Source organism: Microtus ochrogaster, chromosome 5 (assembly GCF_000317375.1).
Source record: "Microtus ochrogaster isolate Prairie Vole_2 chromosome 5, MicOch1.0, whole genome shotgun sequence".
Lineage (NCBI taxonomy): Eukaryota > Metazoa > Chordata > Mammalia > Rodentia > Cricetidae > Microtus > Microtus ochrogaster.
In genome coordinates, this window is record NC_022012.1 from 95,233,754 (window position 1) to 95,251,207 (window position 17,454).

The 17,454-nt window shown below is 46.3% G+C and overlaps 2 protein-coding genes across 2 annotated transcripts in view; both read left to right on the plus strand.

Moving 5' to 3' along the window:
* The window catches only part of Kif15 (kinesin family member 15), a 53,091-nt gene extending 42,632 nt beyond the window's left edge, over nt 1-10,459 (plus strand). The window contains exons 28-35 of the mRNA XM_005348151.3: nt 1,122-1,223; nt 1,546-1,710; nt 2,785-2,891; nt 6,522-6,597; nt 7,051-7,088; nt 9,251-9,416; nt 9,592-9,723; nt 9,967-10,459. Coding sequence (XP_005348208.1) covers nt 1,122-1,223; nt 1,546-1,710; nt 2,785-2,891; nt 6,522-6,597; nt 7,051-7,088; nt 9,251-9,416; nt 9,592-9,723; nt 9,967-10,029 — 849 coding nt within the window. The 3' untranslated portion in view covers nt 10,030-10,459. The remainder of the gene's footprint in view (nt 1-1,121; nt 1,224-1,545; nt 1,711-2,784; nt 2,892-6,521; nt 6,598-7,050; nt 7,089-9,250; nt 9,417-9,591; nt 9,724-9,966) is intronic.
* A 2,587-nt stretch (nt 10,460-13,046) lies between these two features.
* Tmem42 (transmembrane protein 42) lies at nt 13,047-15,289 on the plus strand. The gene is made up of 3 exons (XM_005348152.3): nt 13,047-13,294; nt 13,967-14,113; nt 14,695-15,289. The coding sequence occupies exons 1-3, from the start codon at nt 13,103-13,105 to the stop codon at nt 14,827-14,829; spliced, it is 474 nt and encodes a 157-aa protein (XP_005348209.1). The 5' UTR covers nt 13,047-13,102; the 3' UTR covers nt 14,830-15,289.
* The last annotated feature ends 2,165 nt before the right edge of the window (nt 15,290-17,454 follow it).

The window sequence follows — 17,454 nt, forward strand, 5'->3', positions numbered from 1 at the left end:
GTGTATACGTTATACTATGATTAAATCAGATTGGTTAATATATCCATTACCTTCATATGTGTATACGTTATACTATGATTAAATCAGATTGGTTAGTATATCCATTACCTCACTTGTTTTGTTTGTGATACAGTTTTAAAACTACTTTTTCCTGTTTTGAACTATACTTTATGCATTATTTTTGCCTGTGCTCAAGATATATTAGGTCTCAAAAAGTCTCCTGTCTGAACTTGATAGACTTTGATGGACACCTCCCGTCCAGGGCTCTTTAACTCCCCAATCTCTCATAACTACTATTCCTCTCAACTCTTCTGAGTGATGCTGTTATGGGTTCCACATAGAAGCTAGTTCATTGTGTTTCTGCCCTGGCTTCTGTCAGTTTTGTGGTATCTTCTAGGTTCATGCATTTTATTGCGGATGACAGAGTTTGCCTTGTCCTACAGGCTAGCTAGTGCTCTTTTGTATCTAAGGTACTCCTTGTTTTCTTTCCATCTGCCCGTGGATAATCAGATTTACTGTGTGCTTTGGCTGTTGTGAACAAGGGTGTGGTTAACACAGGGATGCAGCCCTCTCCTCAAGTATCACAAACTGGGAGGATGGTTCAGTAGATAGAGCAGTTACCAGGCAAACATACGTCCTGCAGTGTAGATGTGCAAAACTCACAATAGCTAGGTAGACGTGGTGGCCTGCTTGTGATCTGGTGTGCAGGGAGCAGAGCCAGGGAGTCCCCTGAGCACACTGACTAGCGGTTGGCCTCCACAGGTCACAACCATGCTTCTGCATGTGATCCCACACATATGTAAGCACACACATACACCATTTCATTTCCTGCAAATAAAGACCCAGAACTGAGATTGCTGACCACGTGGGAGTTCTAGTTTGTTTTAGGGGTGACCTTCCCCCTTTCCCATGGGTTTGTACTAATTGGCATACCAATAGCAATACAGACTGTCTCCAGGTCCTCAACTAGTACAGCTTTTTCACCTTGACAGGAATAGGACACTGACTGTGATGTGCTTTTCTCTGGTGGTTGGCACTGGGGAAACTTGTCTTTTCTAATTGGACTGTGTGTCCTGAATTATTTTCTAAACTATAACCTGTTCTCTGTTCAATTTTCCCAGTTAAACCAAGAGAAAGAGGAAGTAGAGCAGAAGAAGAATGAATATAACTTCAAAATGAGACAGCTAGGACATGTGATGGATTTTGCTACCGAGTATCCACAGGTACTTTTCCAAAAAAGTGCATTTCAGAATAATCAGTTTTTCAAATGAGAAAAATGTGTAAATCATTATTCCTTATAATTTTTAAGAAAAAAATCTCTTCATTAACACCCTGTCTGCTTTCTACCTGGTAAATTCTTTTGTCTTGCTTGGATGGGAATTAAAATAATAAGCTAAGTGGCCTTTCTCAGCGTGCCCTGTGTTCTAGGGGTGAGGCATATGCATGAAAACCCGCATGTTATTCGTGCTGTGTGTGGACTGCAACTGAACTCTTCATGGTAATCGTGTAAGCGAGCATTTGGATGCAGTATGATTTTCGTTTCAGAGTCCCAAAACACCACCTCCTTTTCAACCTCATTTGGCAAAACTCTTGGAAACACAAGAACAAGAGATAGAAGATGGACGGGCCTCTAAGAATTTTTTGCAGCACCTTGTTACAAAACTAAATGAAGAAAGAGAAGTCAGAAATGCTGAAATCCTCAGGATGAAGGTGCATGATGTTTCCTTTCCGTGGCTTTAAGAATCTGCAGCTTCCTTCCAGCTGCTGCTGATCCACGTTCAAAAGGCCAGAACTTTTTCAGAGCCTTCCTCCCACCCTTGACCCCGGGTCGTCTACTTTGTTGTCCCGGGAAGCTGCCACTTTCTTTTCCTTCCTTTTTAAAACTGTTCAGTACATACTCACTAAGTCTGTAAGCTCCCTCTCCCTGCCGTGTGGGGTTTTTAGTATCATAGTCTCTACCAACCACACTGTTACGAGCAATGAATAAGAGGCCCAATTCCTTGAACTTCACCTCAGTGCTGTCTATGATTAAATTTGTCTTTGCCAAATTAATAGCATATTACCTCAGCACAGATTTAAATGTGGCATGCATGTCTTAGGTGCATGTGCTCATGGAGGCCAGCGGTCAACATCACATGGGTTTCTCTATCACTTTTCACCTTAGTTTTTGAGGCAAGGTCTCAGAGCAGGCACTATATTGACTGCGCCATCTTCCCAGCCCCTCGGTGTAGTTTCCTTTTCTCTCCTCTTCGACTGTTTAAGACACTGAACATGTTCGTGAGTCACAGTTCTAAATCTCCAAGAACCCATCACCAACTGTTTAATCCAATAACACTCAGTGCTGTACTTTAAGAATAATATCGCCAGGCAGTGGTGGCACACGCCTTTAATCCCAGCACTTGAGAAGCAGAGGCAGGATCTCTGTGAGTTCAAGGCCAGCCTGGTCTACAGAATGAGTTCCAGAGTAGCCAGGGCTGCACAGTTAAACACTGTCTCGAAAAACAAAAAAAAAAAAGGTAATGTAAAAAAAAAAAAAAGGAGTCCCTGTTTCAGTCACAACCTTTTCTTTGGGGACGTGGAGGGTGACACACAGTGTCACCTCACAGACCTTGCTGTCCTGGAACTCCTTATGTCCAGCAAACTCAGAGTGTTGCCCACCTCTGCCTCTCAAGTTTTGGAATTAAAGGTGTGTGCCACCACACCCAGCTTCAGTCACAACCTTGGGAAGAAAATAGCACCCAGTCTGATATTTCTTCTGAAAAAAGCTATTTGGTGTGTTCTCAGGATCAGCTGTGTGAAATGGAGAATCTGCGCCTGGAGTCTCAACAATTAAGAGAGAAAAACTGGCTCCTGCAAAGTCAGCTGGATGATGTTAAAAGGCAGGACAGTGGGTGAGTAAGAGCAGAAGTCCTCTCTCTGGACTTGGTCTGCCGGTGCGTCCTTATGTAGATGAGGTCAGTGCACGCTTCCCCTGACCCAGGCAGTGCTTGTTTGGCTTGAGTTCTGTGGAGGGTGTGGCTCTTTCTAGCATCTGCCTACCAACTCTGTGGACTAAACATTTGGAATATATTCAGAAGATGTGGAATATTTGAACCAAATCAGAAGCGTTATATCAATAAAAACCTAGAGTCAGAGATTGAGTAAAACCTGAAGGGTCACAGAAGCAGCGGAGTGGCCACCAGTGACTTCCTGCTTCCCCAGTTCCTCCAACCAAACGAGCTTAGATCCTCTCTCGCCCCACCTTAGCACTTCCTGTCCCCTCTCTGTACAGACCTCCAGACCTCTATGGTTGACTAGTGGCTGGCTTCACCCTCTGACTCCAAGCAAGCTTTATTTGTCAGAACACAAACAGAATGTCACACAGCACAAACTGCTTCCGTTTAAAAGGGTTTTTGTTTTTTATTTTGAGGGTTTGTTTTTTTTTTTTTTTTTTTTTGGTTTGTTTTAGGAAGGGAGGATTGTTTTTGTTTTTATTGGGGTGGGGGTTTTTGAGACTATGTCTCACTATTGCTCTGGCTGTCCCAGAATTCACTAGACCAGGCTGGCCATGAATGAATTCACAGAAATCCTCCTGCCTTTGCCTCCTGAGTGCTTGCATTAAAGGTGTGCACCACTAGACCTTGCTTTTTGGTTTTTGTTTTGATTTTCCGAGACAGGGTTTCTCTGGGTAGCCTTGGCTTTGTAGACCAGGCTGGCCTGGAACTCACAGAGCCACCTGCCTCTGCTAGGCACTTACATACTAGCCATGTGCTCCACCACTGAGCCACAGTCTGAAACCTAGCATCTGTATTTGTCGTAGGGTTTCTATTGCTGGGAAGAGACAGCATGCAGACTCTTACTAGGGAAGATATTTAGTTGGGTGGCTACGTTTTCAGAGATTTGGTCTGTTACCATCATGATGGGACACGGAGGCATGCAGGCAGACAGGTGCTGGGGAAGGGTCGGAGAGTTCTAGCTACAGTTTGCAGGCAACAGGAAGTGAACTGAGATGTGGCTTGAACATTCATGAGTCCTCAAAGTCTGCCTCTATGGTAACACACTTCCTCCAACAAGATCACACCCACTCAGCAAAGCCACACCTCCTGATAGTATCATTCCCTCTGGGGGGCCATTTTCTTTTAAACCACCACATTCTACTCTCTGGATCCCAAAGTCTTATCACCATATAATAAATGCAATCAATCCAACTTCAAAATCCTCACAGCCTATCACAGTCTATGCAGTGGTTAAAAGTCTAAAGTTCAAAGTCTCTTCTGAGATTCAAGCAGTCTCTTAATTGTAATACCCTATAAAACCAAACTAAAAAAAAGATCACATACTCCCATCATATAATGGCTCAGGATATACATTATCATTCCCAAGCATAGGCAAGGGATCATAGCAAGGAAATACTGGACCAAAGCCAGACCAAAGACATCTGATCATCTCCAAACTCTGCATTTCCGTGCAATAGTTTGACCTGCGTTCAGATCTCCAGCTTCTATCAGCTTCGTTGACTACAGCACACTTCTTTCTCTTGGGCTGGTTCCACTCCCTGTTAGCTGCTCTTCTCGGCTGGTGTCATACAACTCTGGCATCTCCAACATCTTGGAGTCTCCAAGACAATCCAGGCTTCAGCTTCAACGGCTTCACATAATGTCCTCTCTAGACCCTCAACAGGGACACCCCTGCCATATGCCAGGCCTCAACTGGCTTTCCTTAGTCACAGAGGGAGATTCCATAACCCATTTCTTCTATTCTAACTCTAAACTCAACCATGTGGCCGAAGCTGCCAAGTTGTGCTGCTTGCTGGGGCTGGAACACGGGCCCCTCATTCAATTACATCTTCACCAGCTTTCTGTTTTCAATTGTTTCTTCACCACCTAAGCTGGACTGTCCTTGCTCTGTAGACCAGACTGGCCTCAAACTCAGATCCATCAGCTTCTACCTTCCGAGTGCTGGGATTAAAGGTGTGTGCCACTACATCCAGCTCTAAGCTTTTTTTAAATTTCTTTTCACAAGATGGAAATTTAGCTGGATAGAATCTTACCCTGAGGTCACCACTCCCTTTATCCCATTTTAAAAATGTGTTTATCTTCTTGAACACAGGATTTTGCTCCATTCTACTTCCTAGTGCCCCCTTTCTCCTCAAGTTTTACGTTTTGTAATTTATCCTGCTCAGCTTGCTCCTTTTCATTATAAATCTTCACTAGAGTTACCACTAATAACCAAACAGCAGAATCTATACTAGGCTGTTTTGAGATTTCTTCTGCCGGCAAAATTAATCCAAAACTCTTCCCTTTAGCCTTAGACACCCTTTTTGGACAAGGGCAAAAGACAACCACATTCTTCACCAAAATATTTCAAGAATGGTCTTGAAGCTATATATTAATATTCTTCTCCTATTTTGAATCCTCTTGAGCCCAGGTTCGCAGCACCACTGTCTTCCATGCTCCAACTGGTACAGCACATTAAGCAATGCTTAATTCCACTGCTTTCCTACCCCAAAGTAACACAGTCCAAATTACTCCTAACAAAAACATCATCAGGCTGTCACAGCAATACCTCACTCCTCGTACTAAGTTTTGTCTTAATTAGGGTTTCTGTTGTTGTGAAGAGACACTACGACTATGGTAATATTTAATTGGGTGGCTTACATTTTCAGAGGTTCAGTCCATTATCATCATGGTGGACATGACAGCATGCAGGCGGATGTGGTGCTGGAGGAGCTGAGAGTCTACCTCTTGCAGGAAACAGGAAGTGAACTGAAACACTGAGTGTGCCTTGAGGAGATACGATACCTCAAAGCCACCCCCACAATGACACACCTCCTCCAACAAGACCATGCCCACTCTAACAAAACCTTGTCTAATAGTGCCACTCCCTTTGGGAGCCATTTTCTTTACCACCACACTTTCTAGGTAAATAAGGGACAAGATGCAGAAAAGGGGAGCGTTTCCCACCAATCAACTCTACTTTGCAATATGGTTCAGGCAGACAAAGGCATCTTCAGCATCCTGCTAAGCATGCCCAAGGCCCTAGGTTCGATATCCAGTACCACAAACAAAACCAATCTAGATGTCAAGTGTACGGTGCAGAATTGTTGCCTGTTAACTTTCTACAAGAGGACTAGCAATAGGAGGGTTACTCACAAACCTGGTGTCGTCACCCATGCCTGCCTGGAGCCCTACTCAAAATGTGCAGGCAAGGGGAGAAGTTCACGGTCATCTTCAGCTACACATCAAACTCATGCCTGCTTTAACTCAGAGTTGATCTTCATGTTGCCACTTTTAGCAAAATTTCTGCACTAACTTTCCTTTAAGCCTTGGTTCAATTTCTGCACTCCGCTGGTCTTGCTTTTATAGTGATAAGGTTCATTCCTGAATTCTGGGGCCCTCTTTGTCCCATCTGTGGTCACACTGGTTTACTGTACTAACTTAATCGGCACAGTTAGCTTTACTATAGTTACATATAATAAACGGAAAAATTAATCCTTGAATATACCTGACCGTGTCTCCCTGTCCATTCCCTAATCTGTGCAGCAGTCAGAGTCACCCAGAGAGTCAACCGCTGAAGAAGGAACATGAAGAGGAGATTGTCAAAGAAAGACTTGCTAAAGTATGGCTTTGTTTACACAGTTTCTTCTGTGAGAACTGCTTTTATACATAACATTCACAGTTATTTATTTTAGAAACCATTTTGCTTTTGAAATTATTGCCTTTGCTGTGTTCCCACTGATGATCGGGATATTTACCGTCAGTATTAGTATGTAACCGAGAAGTAAAGGTGTCTGTCAGCTGGGCATGGTGCTGCACAGCCGGTGTCTGCCCTTGTGTTTCTACACAAGCACTACATTTCCCACGCACGGTTATCTGCGTAGAACCGAGTGTGACGTCTTTAGTGCACAATGGGGGAATGCTGGGAACCAGTGTCCTTTGTATAGCCATATGGGATTGTGGGAGTGGACGTTGGCTTGATTTTATTAGCACAAAGGAAAACGGACTTGTTCCTCTCAATCTTTTTAGTAAAGGTATTAAAGAACCTAACCATCTTTACTTTTTTTAATTATAGAATAAACTTATTGAAGAAATGCTGAAGATGAGAACAGAGTAAGTGTGCTCTTTTATAGTTCAAATCTTTCTTATGGGGGAGTGCATACATGCTGTGCCATGTGTGTGGAGGTTTGAGAACAAATGTTGGTTCTTTTCTTCCACACAGGTCATCAGGCCTGTACAGAAAGTGTTCTACCTGCTGAGCCGTCCTGCCAGGCCTAGTTCTTTGTTGTTGTTTTTAATTTCGTGTGTATGGATGTTTTTTTGCTGTTGTAATAGGCGGCGGGCTGCGTCCCGCCACCCAGCTAGCTTTACACCCGAAATAATTACACGGAAACTGTATTCTTTTAAACACTGCCTGGCCCATTAGTTCCAGTTTCTTATTGGCTAGCTCTTACATATCGATCTAACCCATTTCTAATACTCTGTGTAGCTCCACGAGCTGGCTTATCAGGAAAGATCTTAACCTGCATCTGTCTGGAGTGGGAGAATCATGGCAACTCCTTGAGTCAGCTTCTTTCTCCCAGCATTCTGTTCTGTTTACTCCGCCTACCTAATTTTATGTCCTATTAAAAGGCCAAGGCAGTCTCTTTGTTTAACCAATGAAATTAACACAAAACAGAAGACTCTCCCCCATCATTTTGCTTTGCCTTGTGTATGATGTGTGTGTGTGTGTGCCTGATACCTGCAGAGGCCAGAAGGGGGCAGCAGATCCCTTAGAACTGGGATTACAGGGTTGTAAACTGTCCTGTGGGTGAAATTCTTCTCTAAAGGGAAAGATACATACATAAGATAACTTATTCCCTTCTGTGGTATATGTGAATATAATTGGTGTTTATCAGTCTTTTTTTTCCCCCCCTGAGACAGGGTTTCTCTGTGTAGCTATGGAGCTTGTCTTAGAACTTGCTCTGTAGACCAGGCTGGTCCTGAACTCACAGAGATCCGCCTGCCTTTGCCTCCCAAGTGCTGGGATTAAAGGCGTGCACTACCCCTGCCCTGCTCAAAGTCTTTTTTTAATAAGATTTTATTTTACAAGCATGTGTTTGTGTATGTGTATGCACACATGTATGCAGACGCCTGCAGAGACCAGAAGAGAATATCGGATTCCCTACAGCTTGTTAGAGGCAGATGTGACCTGCCCTTTATAGTGTTTGGAGCTGAACTGCAGGTCTCTTCCAGAACGAGTGCTCTTAACTGCTAGCTGTGTCTCTAACCCCAGTATTTGCTCAATAGGCTTTTCATGTAAAGCCACTTTTTTTTTTTTTTTTTTTTTGGTTTTTCGAGACAGGGTTTCTCTGTGGCTTTGGATCCTGTCCTGGAACTAGCTCTCTAGACCAGGCTGGTCTCGAACTCACAGAGATCCGCCTGCCTCTGCCTCCCGAGTGCTGGGATTAAAGGCGTGCGCCACCATCGCCCGGCTGTAAAGCCACTTTTAACAGCAACAAAAAAGCATATGGGCAGTCTTTAGTTTTCTTGAGTTTTTCATGGACAGTTAATTAAGAGCAGTTTAACAGGTTTCCAGCTAGTAGTGGTTAAGCTGGCATACAGGATAGTGAACACTCTAGGTAAGTTTATGAGGGAAGAGAACACTGGCCCATCCGTTTCCCAGCAGAGGACGATGCTGGCCTAAGCTGAGCATAGTGAGTTCTGTCTTCTTGTTGGACACTGGTTTTTTTTCAAACCCCTGAGGATGTCTGGCCTACAAAATGAATTCCAAGACAGCAAGGGCTAAAAGATGAGACCTCGCTAAAAAAGAAAAAAAAAGAAGCAGCAGCCGCCAAGTAAGAACTACAGCCAATTTAAATATATCCTTTGGGACCTTGTCACTGTATGGCATGTATTTCTTGCGGTGACAGCAGTCCTCAGGGATATGGTCCTTGAAGCACACAGAGCACACACCGTAGTGTGGGCGCCCACACAACACATTCTCTTAAGATATCAAACTGTGGTGGTATGGGCAGGAAATATGTGATTTTAAGTGGTTGGGACTTGGTGATACCATCAGGAACTGAGACTTGGTACTACTGGCTACAATATACCCTACTGCAGTTCCAACATCCTGTCTCCATAGGGTGGTGGTGGCTGCTGCTTCTTTTTTTTTTTTTCTTTTTTAAATTCTTTAAAATTCTTCTTTAAATTCTTAGAAGGAAAAACCTAGTTTGAGTCCTGTTTTATAACTATATTTTCTTGCAATACTGTTAGTAATGCTATTCTTCCAGGCTAGAAGAAGTCCAAAGTGCTCTTCAGAGTAAGGAAAAGGTCTGTCACAGAATGGCTGAGGAGATTGAGCGAACCAGAATTTTGGAGTCCAGAGCATTTCAGGAGAAGGAGCAGCTGCGGTCAAAACTGGAAGAAATGTATGAAGAAAGAGAGAGAACTGTCCAGGTGTGCCGGGTTGTCCACGCTAGGTAGAATACTTGAGTAAACAGAATTAACAAAACACGTCCGTGGCTCAGTTTCTCTGGTGTGCAGAAGGCCCACAGAAGCTTGGCCAGCGCTCTGTTGACAGTGCTGCTGAGAGGGTGTGCATAGAGTCATCTTCCCGTCCTTGGGTTGACAGGAAATGGAGATGCTGAGAAAGCAGCTCGAGTATCTTGCTGAGGAAAATGGAAAATTGATAGGTCATCGGAACCTACATCAGAAGATCCAGTACGTAGTGCGTCTCAAGAAGGAAAACGTCAGGCTTGCTGAGGTAAACTGGAAACTACTCTAAGTAAATTTATGGTGGTTTAAAAGTGATTATTTTAGTAAAATAAATTGGTCATTGCTATTTTACTTTTTTGTGTTTTGAGACAGGGTCACACTCTAATCTCACAGGTGCCAGATTTTTACTTAATATTCACAAACTAAATATTGTAGCTTTAATTTGAATATATAGAAATAGCTTCTATAACAATTAGAAACTTAATTTTTCTTTTTTTTTTTTTAATTACAGGAGACAGAAAAGTTGCGTGCTGAAAATGTGTTTTTGAAAGAAAAGAAAAAGAATGAGTTCTAAAGCTCCTAGCCAGCTCCCTAAACATCACGTTATTTAGATTGGTTCTTTAAAAGTGAGATTGCCCTTGCCCAAGTAATAGAGCCAAACTAAAAGACCTTAATCATAAACCATGGTGTGCAGTGACCCTCAGTATTCTGATGGAATTCTGCATGCAAACAGCAGACTGTCGAGTGGGCAACAATGCACTTCCAGGTTTCCAGTCACTTGTAAGTTCTGGAAGACCCTTTAAAATAACCTGCAGCTGAGGTCTCTGGTGAATGTTGGGTAAGTTCTCTTCTCCTTAGATTCACCTTTGATAAACTTGGTGTGAATTTGATGGCTGGCTGATTTTGTAGCAAACTTGTTCCTATACGTTTGTTTCTTTGTTTGTTTGTTTGTTTTTTATAACTATTGTCATGAGCATTTTATACATGTCTAATTTTTTCTACAGTCAAATAAATTTTTTCAAAAACAAGTTTTAAAAAATTGTGTATAAATATTTTGCCTACGTGTATGTACCTGTACCACACGTGTGGTATCCTTGGAGGTCAGAAGAAGGTACTTTTATTCCCCAGAAGGCCCCTGAGAGTAGCTCGCCTGGGGAACTACATTTCCTAGGAGCCCCTAGCGGGCCACGCAAAGGCTGCGCAGGCGCAGAACGTGGCGTTTGACACACGTGCGTGGGGAACCCTTTAAAAGGCTGGAAAGCCGTCTGTTCTCTCTCTTTCCCTCTTCTCTCCCGCACGCTGCAATAAAGCTCACGCTCCACGTGGGTTTTGTTGTGTCTTGCGTCCTTTCGCGTCCGAAGAAGACCAGGAAGAGCAAGCAAGAAGAAGAAGAAGAACAGGTGCCAGATCTCCTGGAACTAGTTACTGTAACTGTGAGCCACCTGTGGGTGCTGGGAACCAAACCCAGGCTCTCTGCAAGAGCAAGTGCTCTTAACCTCTGGGCTAACTCTCAAGCCCTAGTTGTGAGTCTTTTGACCAAGATCATAGGGTCTCGTGTAATCCAGGTTTACCTTGATCTCACTCTGTAGGCAAAGATGCCCGTGAATTCCTGATCCTCCTGCTTCTACTCCAAAGTTTGAGGATTTTAGGTGTGCACCATCACACCCCGATTGTTAGTTAGGTTTTGACACTGGATACACAAATAATAACCAAGTCGCCCCACTAGCTTTACCTGGGCTTAGTTGGCCACAAGGCTAGACAACACACTGCTGCTTCCCACTATATCTCTACACCTAGCACATCAGATGCCAACAGCTGTCTGCCTTACTCTGCTAAAACATGAAGACCATTTCTGCTAAAAGCACAGTGTTACTTTACTAATCTTGGGATGAAAACCATGACAGAAGCAGCTTAGATCGGTTTTAGCTCCACTTGCCCGTTGCCACAGCGTTAAGATCTCTCCACTGTCAAGAGAAGCAGTACGACGAGGCCTCTGCGTGTCAACTTCCTTCACTGCACATGAAATCATTTATACCACATACAACCACCTGGGATAATCGGTGCTTTTTATTTAAGATTTGTTTTTATATGTGTATCTGTGTTCAGATATGTGCACACGAGTGGAGGTGCCCGTGGAGGCCAGGAAGAGGTACTGGATCTCCTGGAGCTCTGACGTTGTGGGGAGCTGTGAGGTCGTGAGCTGCCTAGACTGGTGGCTGGGATCCGAACTGCTAAGCCATTTCTCCAGCCCCCAAAACTCCATCCCCTTATTTCCGGCACAAAACTACCTGCATGCGGAACAATGGGACATGTTAAGAATGTCCACGGAAATAGTGTGCTGAACAAGAAGTGAAATGTGTAGGCCAGGCTGCTCTCTCTCACAAAGATCCATTCGCCCCTGCCTCCTGAGGTGCGCCCCTAGTCTGGCTGCACCACTTTATACCCTTCTAAAGCACTTTGGGGTTTTGTTTGTTTTAATTTTTTTTAAGGAAATGTACTCACAATATACACTGTCATGGATTGAACTCAGGATTATCCATGTGTTAGGGAAACACTAACTTAGGTCTCCCACTCCCCCCCCCCTTTAAAAAAAAAACAAACCTCTTTTTGAGATAGTCTCAAAAAGTCTTTGGCTAGCCTAGTACTTGCTATGTTGTCCAGGCTGGCCTCAAGCTCACGATATTCCTTCCTCGGCCTTTGTAGTGTTGGATTTCAGGCCTGTGCCACCAACCATGCCAGGCTGCCCCATCCCTCTTATGTGAGATGTGTTGTCCAGGATTGCCATTAACTTGTAATATTGCTGACAGTAGGTGATGCCTTTTAGTTTTTTGGATAACTTTACATGAATTTTGAAGTGATTGTGGTTCTGGTGGTTAACAAACCAACGCGATTAACGACACTTTTCTTGGCACTTGCCCCAAACTCTTTTTTTTTTTTGTTTGTTTTTTTTTGTTTTTCGAGACAGGGTTTCTCTGTGGCTTTGGAGCCTGTCCTGGAACTAGCTCTGTAGACCAGGCTGGTCTCGAACTCACAGAGATCCGCCTGTCTCTGCCTCCCGAGTGCTGGGATTAAAGGCGTGTGCCACCATCGCCCGGTTTGCCCCAAACTCTTGTCTCAAGCTGCGCGCCTCCAGATCTGTCCCCTGCATCCACGAGAGGGCAAGAGCTGGAAACATTTTGTTTGGTTTGGTTTTGGTTTTGCTCTGTGTATCCTGTCCTGGAACTCATTCTGTAGACCAGGCTGGCCTCGAACTCACAGAGATCGGCCTGCCTCTGCCTCCCGAGTTCTGGGATTAAATAAAGGCGTGCACCACCATGCATCTTTAGGGTGCACATTGACTTCAGGACCTGCAGAGCCCCGAATCAGCATTTTGAGGTGCTCATCCATGCCAAGAAGAAGGTATGGAACTGCAAATCACCCCGTCCTTCCCCTAGGCTGCAGGGTTTTTTCAGGATCTAGGTCACTTCAGCACTGTGACAGATTCGCCTCCGCAGCAGATTCGTCTCACAGCAGCAGGTTCCCCTCTGTGGCGCACGGTGCTCACTGGCAGATTCGCCTCGTTCCGCCTCCTCCATGCTCGGCCTTGGCTCCGCCCTCGCCGGACTCACGGAGGCTCGGCTGTGGCTGTGGCGGGTGCAGCGGGCCTCATGGCGGCGGGGCCGCCGACCTCAGGTGCCGCCGTATCGGCAGCCGCCTACCCCGACTCCCCCGTGGAGTTTCCCGCTCGCCTTCGGGCCGGCGCCATGCGGAGCCGCTTCTGGGGCGTGCTCAACTGTCTGTGCGCCGGCGCGTTCGGGGCCCTGGCGGCCGCCGCCGCCAAGCTGGCCTTCGGCGGGCAGGTGTGGGTCGGGGCGCGGACGGCGGACGGGGCGGGGGAGGAGGGCGAGGAGGGGATCCGGGGGAGGGAGGAGGACGTCCGCACCACCTCTCCCTGCAAGCCCCGTGCACCCCTGTGCCCAGCCCGACCCGGCACGGGACTCCTAGGGTGAGGTAGCCGGTTGCCCACCTCGTCCAGCCTCTGGCCGGAGCCCTGACGACACCCCTAGCGGGGTGGGCGTCTCCTCTGTCCCGACCTCAATAGGGGACCACTTGTTTTAAGATTCCTGGCGATTTGAAACCAACCGAGTTGCAGTTGCCAGGCTTGAAGCGCACCTCTCTTTGGGTGTGCAGATGTGCCCAAGTGGTCCAGAGTGCAATGAAGGCCTCTAGACTGTGGAAGTTCTTACTCCTTTCCAGTAGCGATCAGACTTTGGTTACCCACTGTGCAAGCAGGTTGCCCTTGGCTCCGACTATGATGCACTTCGTAAGTCATCTCTTTTCAAGAGACTACTAGGCTGCCAGAAATTTGAGGTCCACAGGAAAGAAAACGATGCCCTTTTCCTAGAGGCAGGTACCTCTCACTCTCTGTCCACAAGGTCTACATATCCTTTGCAGGAGGCATCTAAAGATCCCCCGGGCCTTTAAGATTCCGCCCTTGGTGGTTGTAGCTGCAGTGACCCTCTCTCCTGCAGGTGAATATTGGTTTGTGTGTCTTAGGCATTATTGCCATGGCAAGCACCAATTCTCTGATGTGGACCTTCTTCAGCCGGGGCCTCAGTTTCTCTATGTCTTCAGCCATTGCATCTGTCACAGTGACGTGTTCGAACATACTCAGCTCGGTGAGTAGCCTGCTGACCTTGTTCTCGCTCATGTTCTGGCTGAGTTGTCCTTGGGGAAACCCCCTGCTTGCTCGGGCTCAAGAAAGGACAGGAAGTCAATCAGAGGTTGGGCTCGCCAGTCCGGTCGAGGAACAGCTAAACCTGGAGAACTTGGGTAGGGATGAAGTCTGAGTGTCATTCTGGGATCACACCAGGCATGTGAAGTCCCTTGGCGTGTCTCTCGTAGGTATGGAATGAAAACATTAGCTGTGGGCATAGAGGAGACTGGTCAAAGTTCCCTGTAGAAGCCCAAGGCCAACAAGGTAGAGCAGACACGTCAGTCCTGAAGTGGAAGGAAGTGGCCTAGCTGGCTTTTATGATTACTGGCCCCACCTGCTGGCCTGTTGGGCCCCGTTGCTCAGTTGGGGTAGCCCCTGCCTTCCACAGAGGAGACAGAAGAACATGGATTGATGTGGTGAAGTGGTAGTTGGATGTGAAGCAGCAGACTTTGGTGTCTGGCCTCCTCAGGAAGAAGTCAGCCGCTGAGGAATGGTAGAGCCCACCGGAGGAGGCCAGGTCCCTTACACCTGTCTCTCCCACAGGCCATCTTAGGCTACGTGCTGTACGGAGAGTGCCAGGAGGTCTTGTGGTGGGGAGGGGTGTTCCTCATCCTCTGTGGGCTCACCCTGATCCACAGGACACTCCCACCCACCTGGGAGGCAAGCAAGCAGCAGTGATAGACCCACTGTAAAGGTGACCGCGATGCCCAGCCATGGGTTGGCAAATAGGACTGCTTCCAGGGTGGCCTGGGAGTGCAGCCTTTGGCTGTCGGCCGCAAGGAGATGCCCAACCAACCTCAGGTCTCTGGCCAGCTCACAGCCTGGAGTGTTGAAGCATTAGCTCCTGTCAGATGACGATAACCACCACAGCATGAGGCCCAAGCCCTTCAGTGTTGGTACAGGGCTCTGATTCGTGCACCAGGGCTTGCCCTGATGCGCCCTGGAAGAGTCTGTTGGTTATGATCCTCCTACCTGACCATGACCCTTCATATACCCCGGAGTCGGCAGCTGGCGGGACGTCCTGATGGAAAAAAAGCAAAACAAACTTACAATGTGTCAGGTAGTCTGTCCACGCCTATGAATCCACAGCAAAGAAAGGAAACTTGGGCTGCTAATAAATCCTACTTTGTAAGATAAAGGTACTGGGTGTGGAATCTTAATTCTTTCCAATTGTAGCCAGGTAGCTGAGTTCTCAGAATTGGAGTCGTGGAGTAGTACTCATGGAGATTGTGTGCCCCTGCCTCCATGTCCAGTTCCACCCTGTGGTTCCTCCCTAAGCCAGGACCCAGCAAATGAAGGTTCTCTCCCCTGCTCGTGTGCGCAGGTGACAAAAACTTGGTCTGCCAGCGGGGACCTCAGCGCTCACACAACGGTTTCTATCTCAGCTTCTGTTCTGTCCTTCACACTGGACTCCCCAGTGGCTGGACTCTAATATAGAAAGGTTTGCAAGTCCACGACGTCCAGTTCCGGTTTGTGCTTCTGTGTCTGCTCACTTGCTGCACTCCTGGCAACAACCTCTGCCAAACCCAGTTCCAGACTCCTTTAAACCCTCCCGGGTTACTTAGCTCACTTTGACATAGTAAAACCACCTGACCACTGCATGAGGAACACACTCTAGTATTCTCATCCTCAGGAGCCCATGGAGTGACTCGTCCAACATCACACAGCTAATGAGGACTAGAAAGACTGTCAGCCCCATCTTTCTCTAAGCCTAGGGAGGCTTAACCCTCAGCACAATCTTGTCTCCTCAGTAAATCAAGAGCAGAGAGACAGTGGCAAACTGTACCGAGTCTCAGAACCTTGTCACTAACCACTTCCTCGTTTATGAGGGTTTCATGATGGTCATTCTACCAGTGAGAAAGAAAGCCATTCAAGGCCCCCTTAGGTGTGTTCCTGTTGGGGGGCTGTGGACCCCCAGACCCTGAATTTCCTGTAAACAACTTGTTATGCTTGCAGCTGCTCTGAGCAAAACAACTTGTTTTCCTGTGTTTGCACCTGCTCTGAGCACGAAGCCCTCAGGAGTTCCTGATGGCAGGGGAGTGGTTTCTGATGGGTTTGGCTGGGGCTTGGCTATCAGTTAAGGATCCCTATATAAGCTGCCCCTGAACACAATAAAGGGGGGCATTCTTGGCATTCTTGTATCTCTGTGTCTCTGTGTGCGTGCGTTTTTAAATCTCCATCTAGTTCCCAGCTCGCATACCGTCCTGTAGTGCAGGCACCAATCAAGAGCAAGCCTGAGGGCTGGAGAAATTGCTGTTTTTGCAGAGGTCCTGGATTTCTGTCCCCCATGTGATGGCTTACATAGTTCTTGCACATTTACCCTCTTCTGACCTCTGCTGGCACCAGGCACACATATGTCATGCAAGCATGTGCAGACCAAACAGTTACACACATAATTATTTAAAAAACAAGTATTGAAGGTTGCTGAGAGCCACTGCTAGGGTCCCTCTGGGCAAGCCATAGTGCAGGTCAGATGTCCATCTTGTCCCAGACACTGCTGAAGGAACTCTGCCTCCAATCTAGACAGCCCCCGAATGCACAGAGATGCTTGATGCTGCCTAGTCCACAGATACTTTTTTCTACAGGGAGGATGAATTGTTCTCCGGGAAGCAGACAGGTTTGCCTCTGGAATCACCTGAGCAGACTGGCAGCATTCATGTCTTTGTTGCACTGGTTCTTTTGCAAGAAGAATAAACCACAAGACAATATTTGTGTTTCTGATGTGTGTCCTGGATTGTGTGTGGCTTGTTTTGTTTGCTTCCGGGCTGGAGATTTGGCATCAGGTTCTGTGTAGCCTGTAGCCTTGATAGGACAGTTACCATTTTCTGTTCTTGCTTTTTATTTATAGTTATCTCAGCAGTTTTTATATCCTCAGGATTTTCAACCATCATTAATTCCAGGAAATCTTTCACTAGCAGTGAAAGTCCTAGCCATCAGTCACTGCTCTGTCCCAACCTCACTGCACTCCCTGCTATCACAGGTACCTCTGTTTCTATGAATCTCCTAGTCTGGATATTTCATATAGTGGGTCTTTTCCTGAGGTCTTTTGTGTCTGGATTTTTTTTTTCAGTTAAAATAGTGTTTCTCAGGCTAGTTATTAATGTAACACATTTTAATACTTCATTCCTTTTTTTTTTTTGTTTTTTTGTTTTTTTTTGTTTTTCTAGACAGGGTTTCTCTGTAGCTTTGGTACCTGTCCCAGAGCTAGCTCTTGTAGACCAGGCTAGCCTTGAACTCCCAGAGATCTGCCTGCCTCTGCCTCCCGAGTGCTGGGATTAAAGGCGTGCGCCACCACCGCCCGGC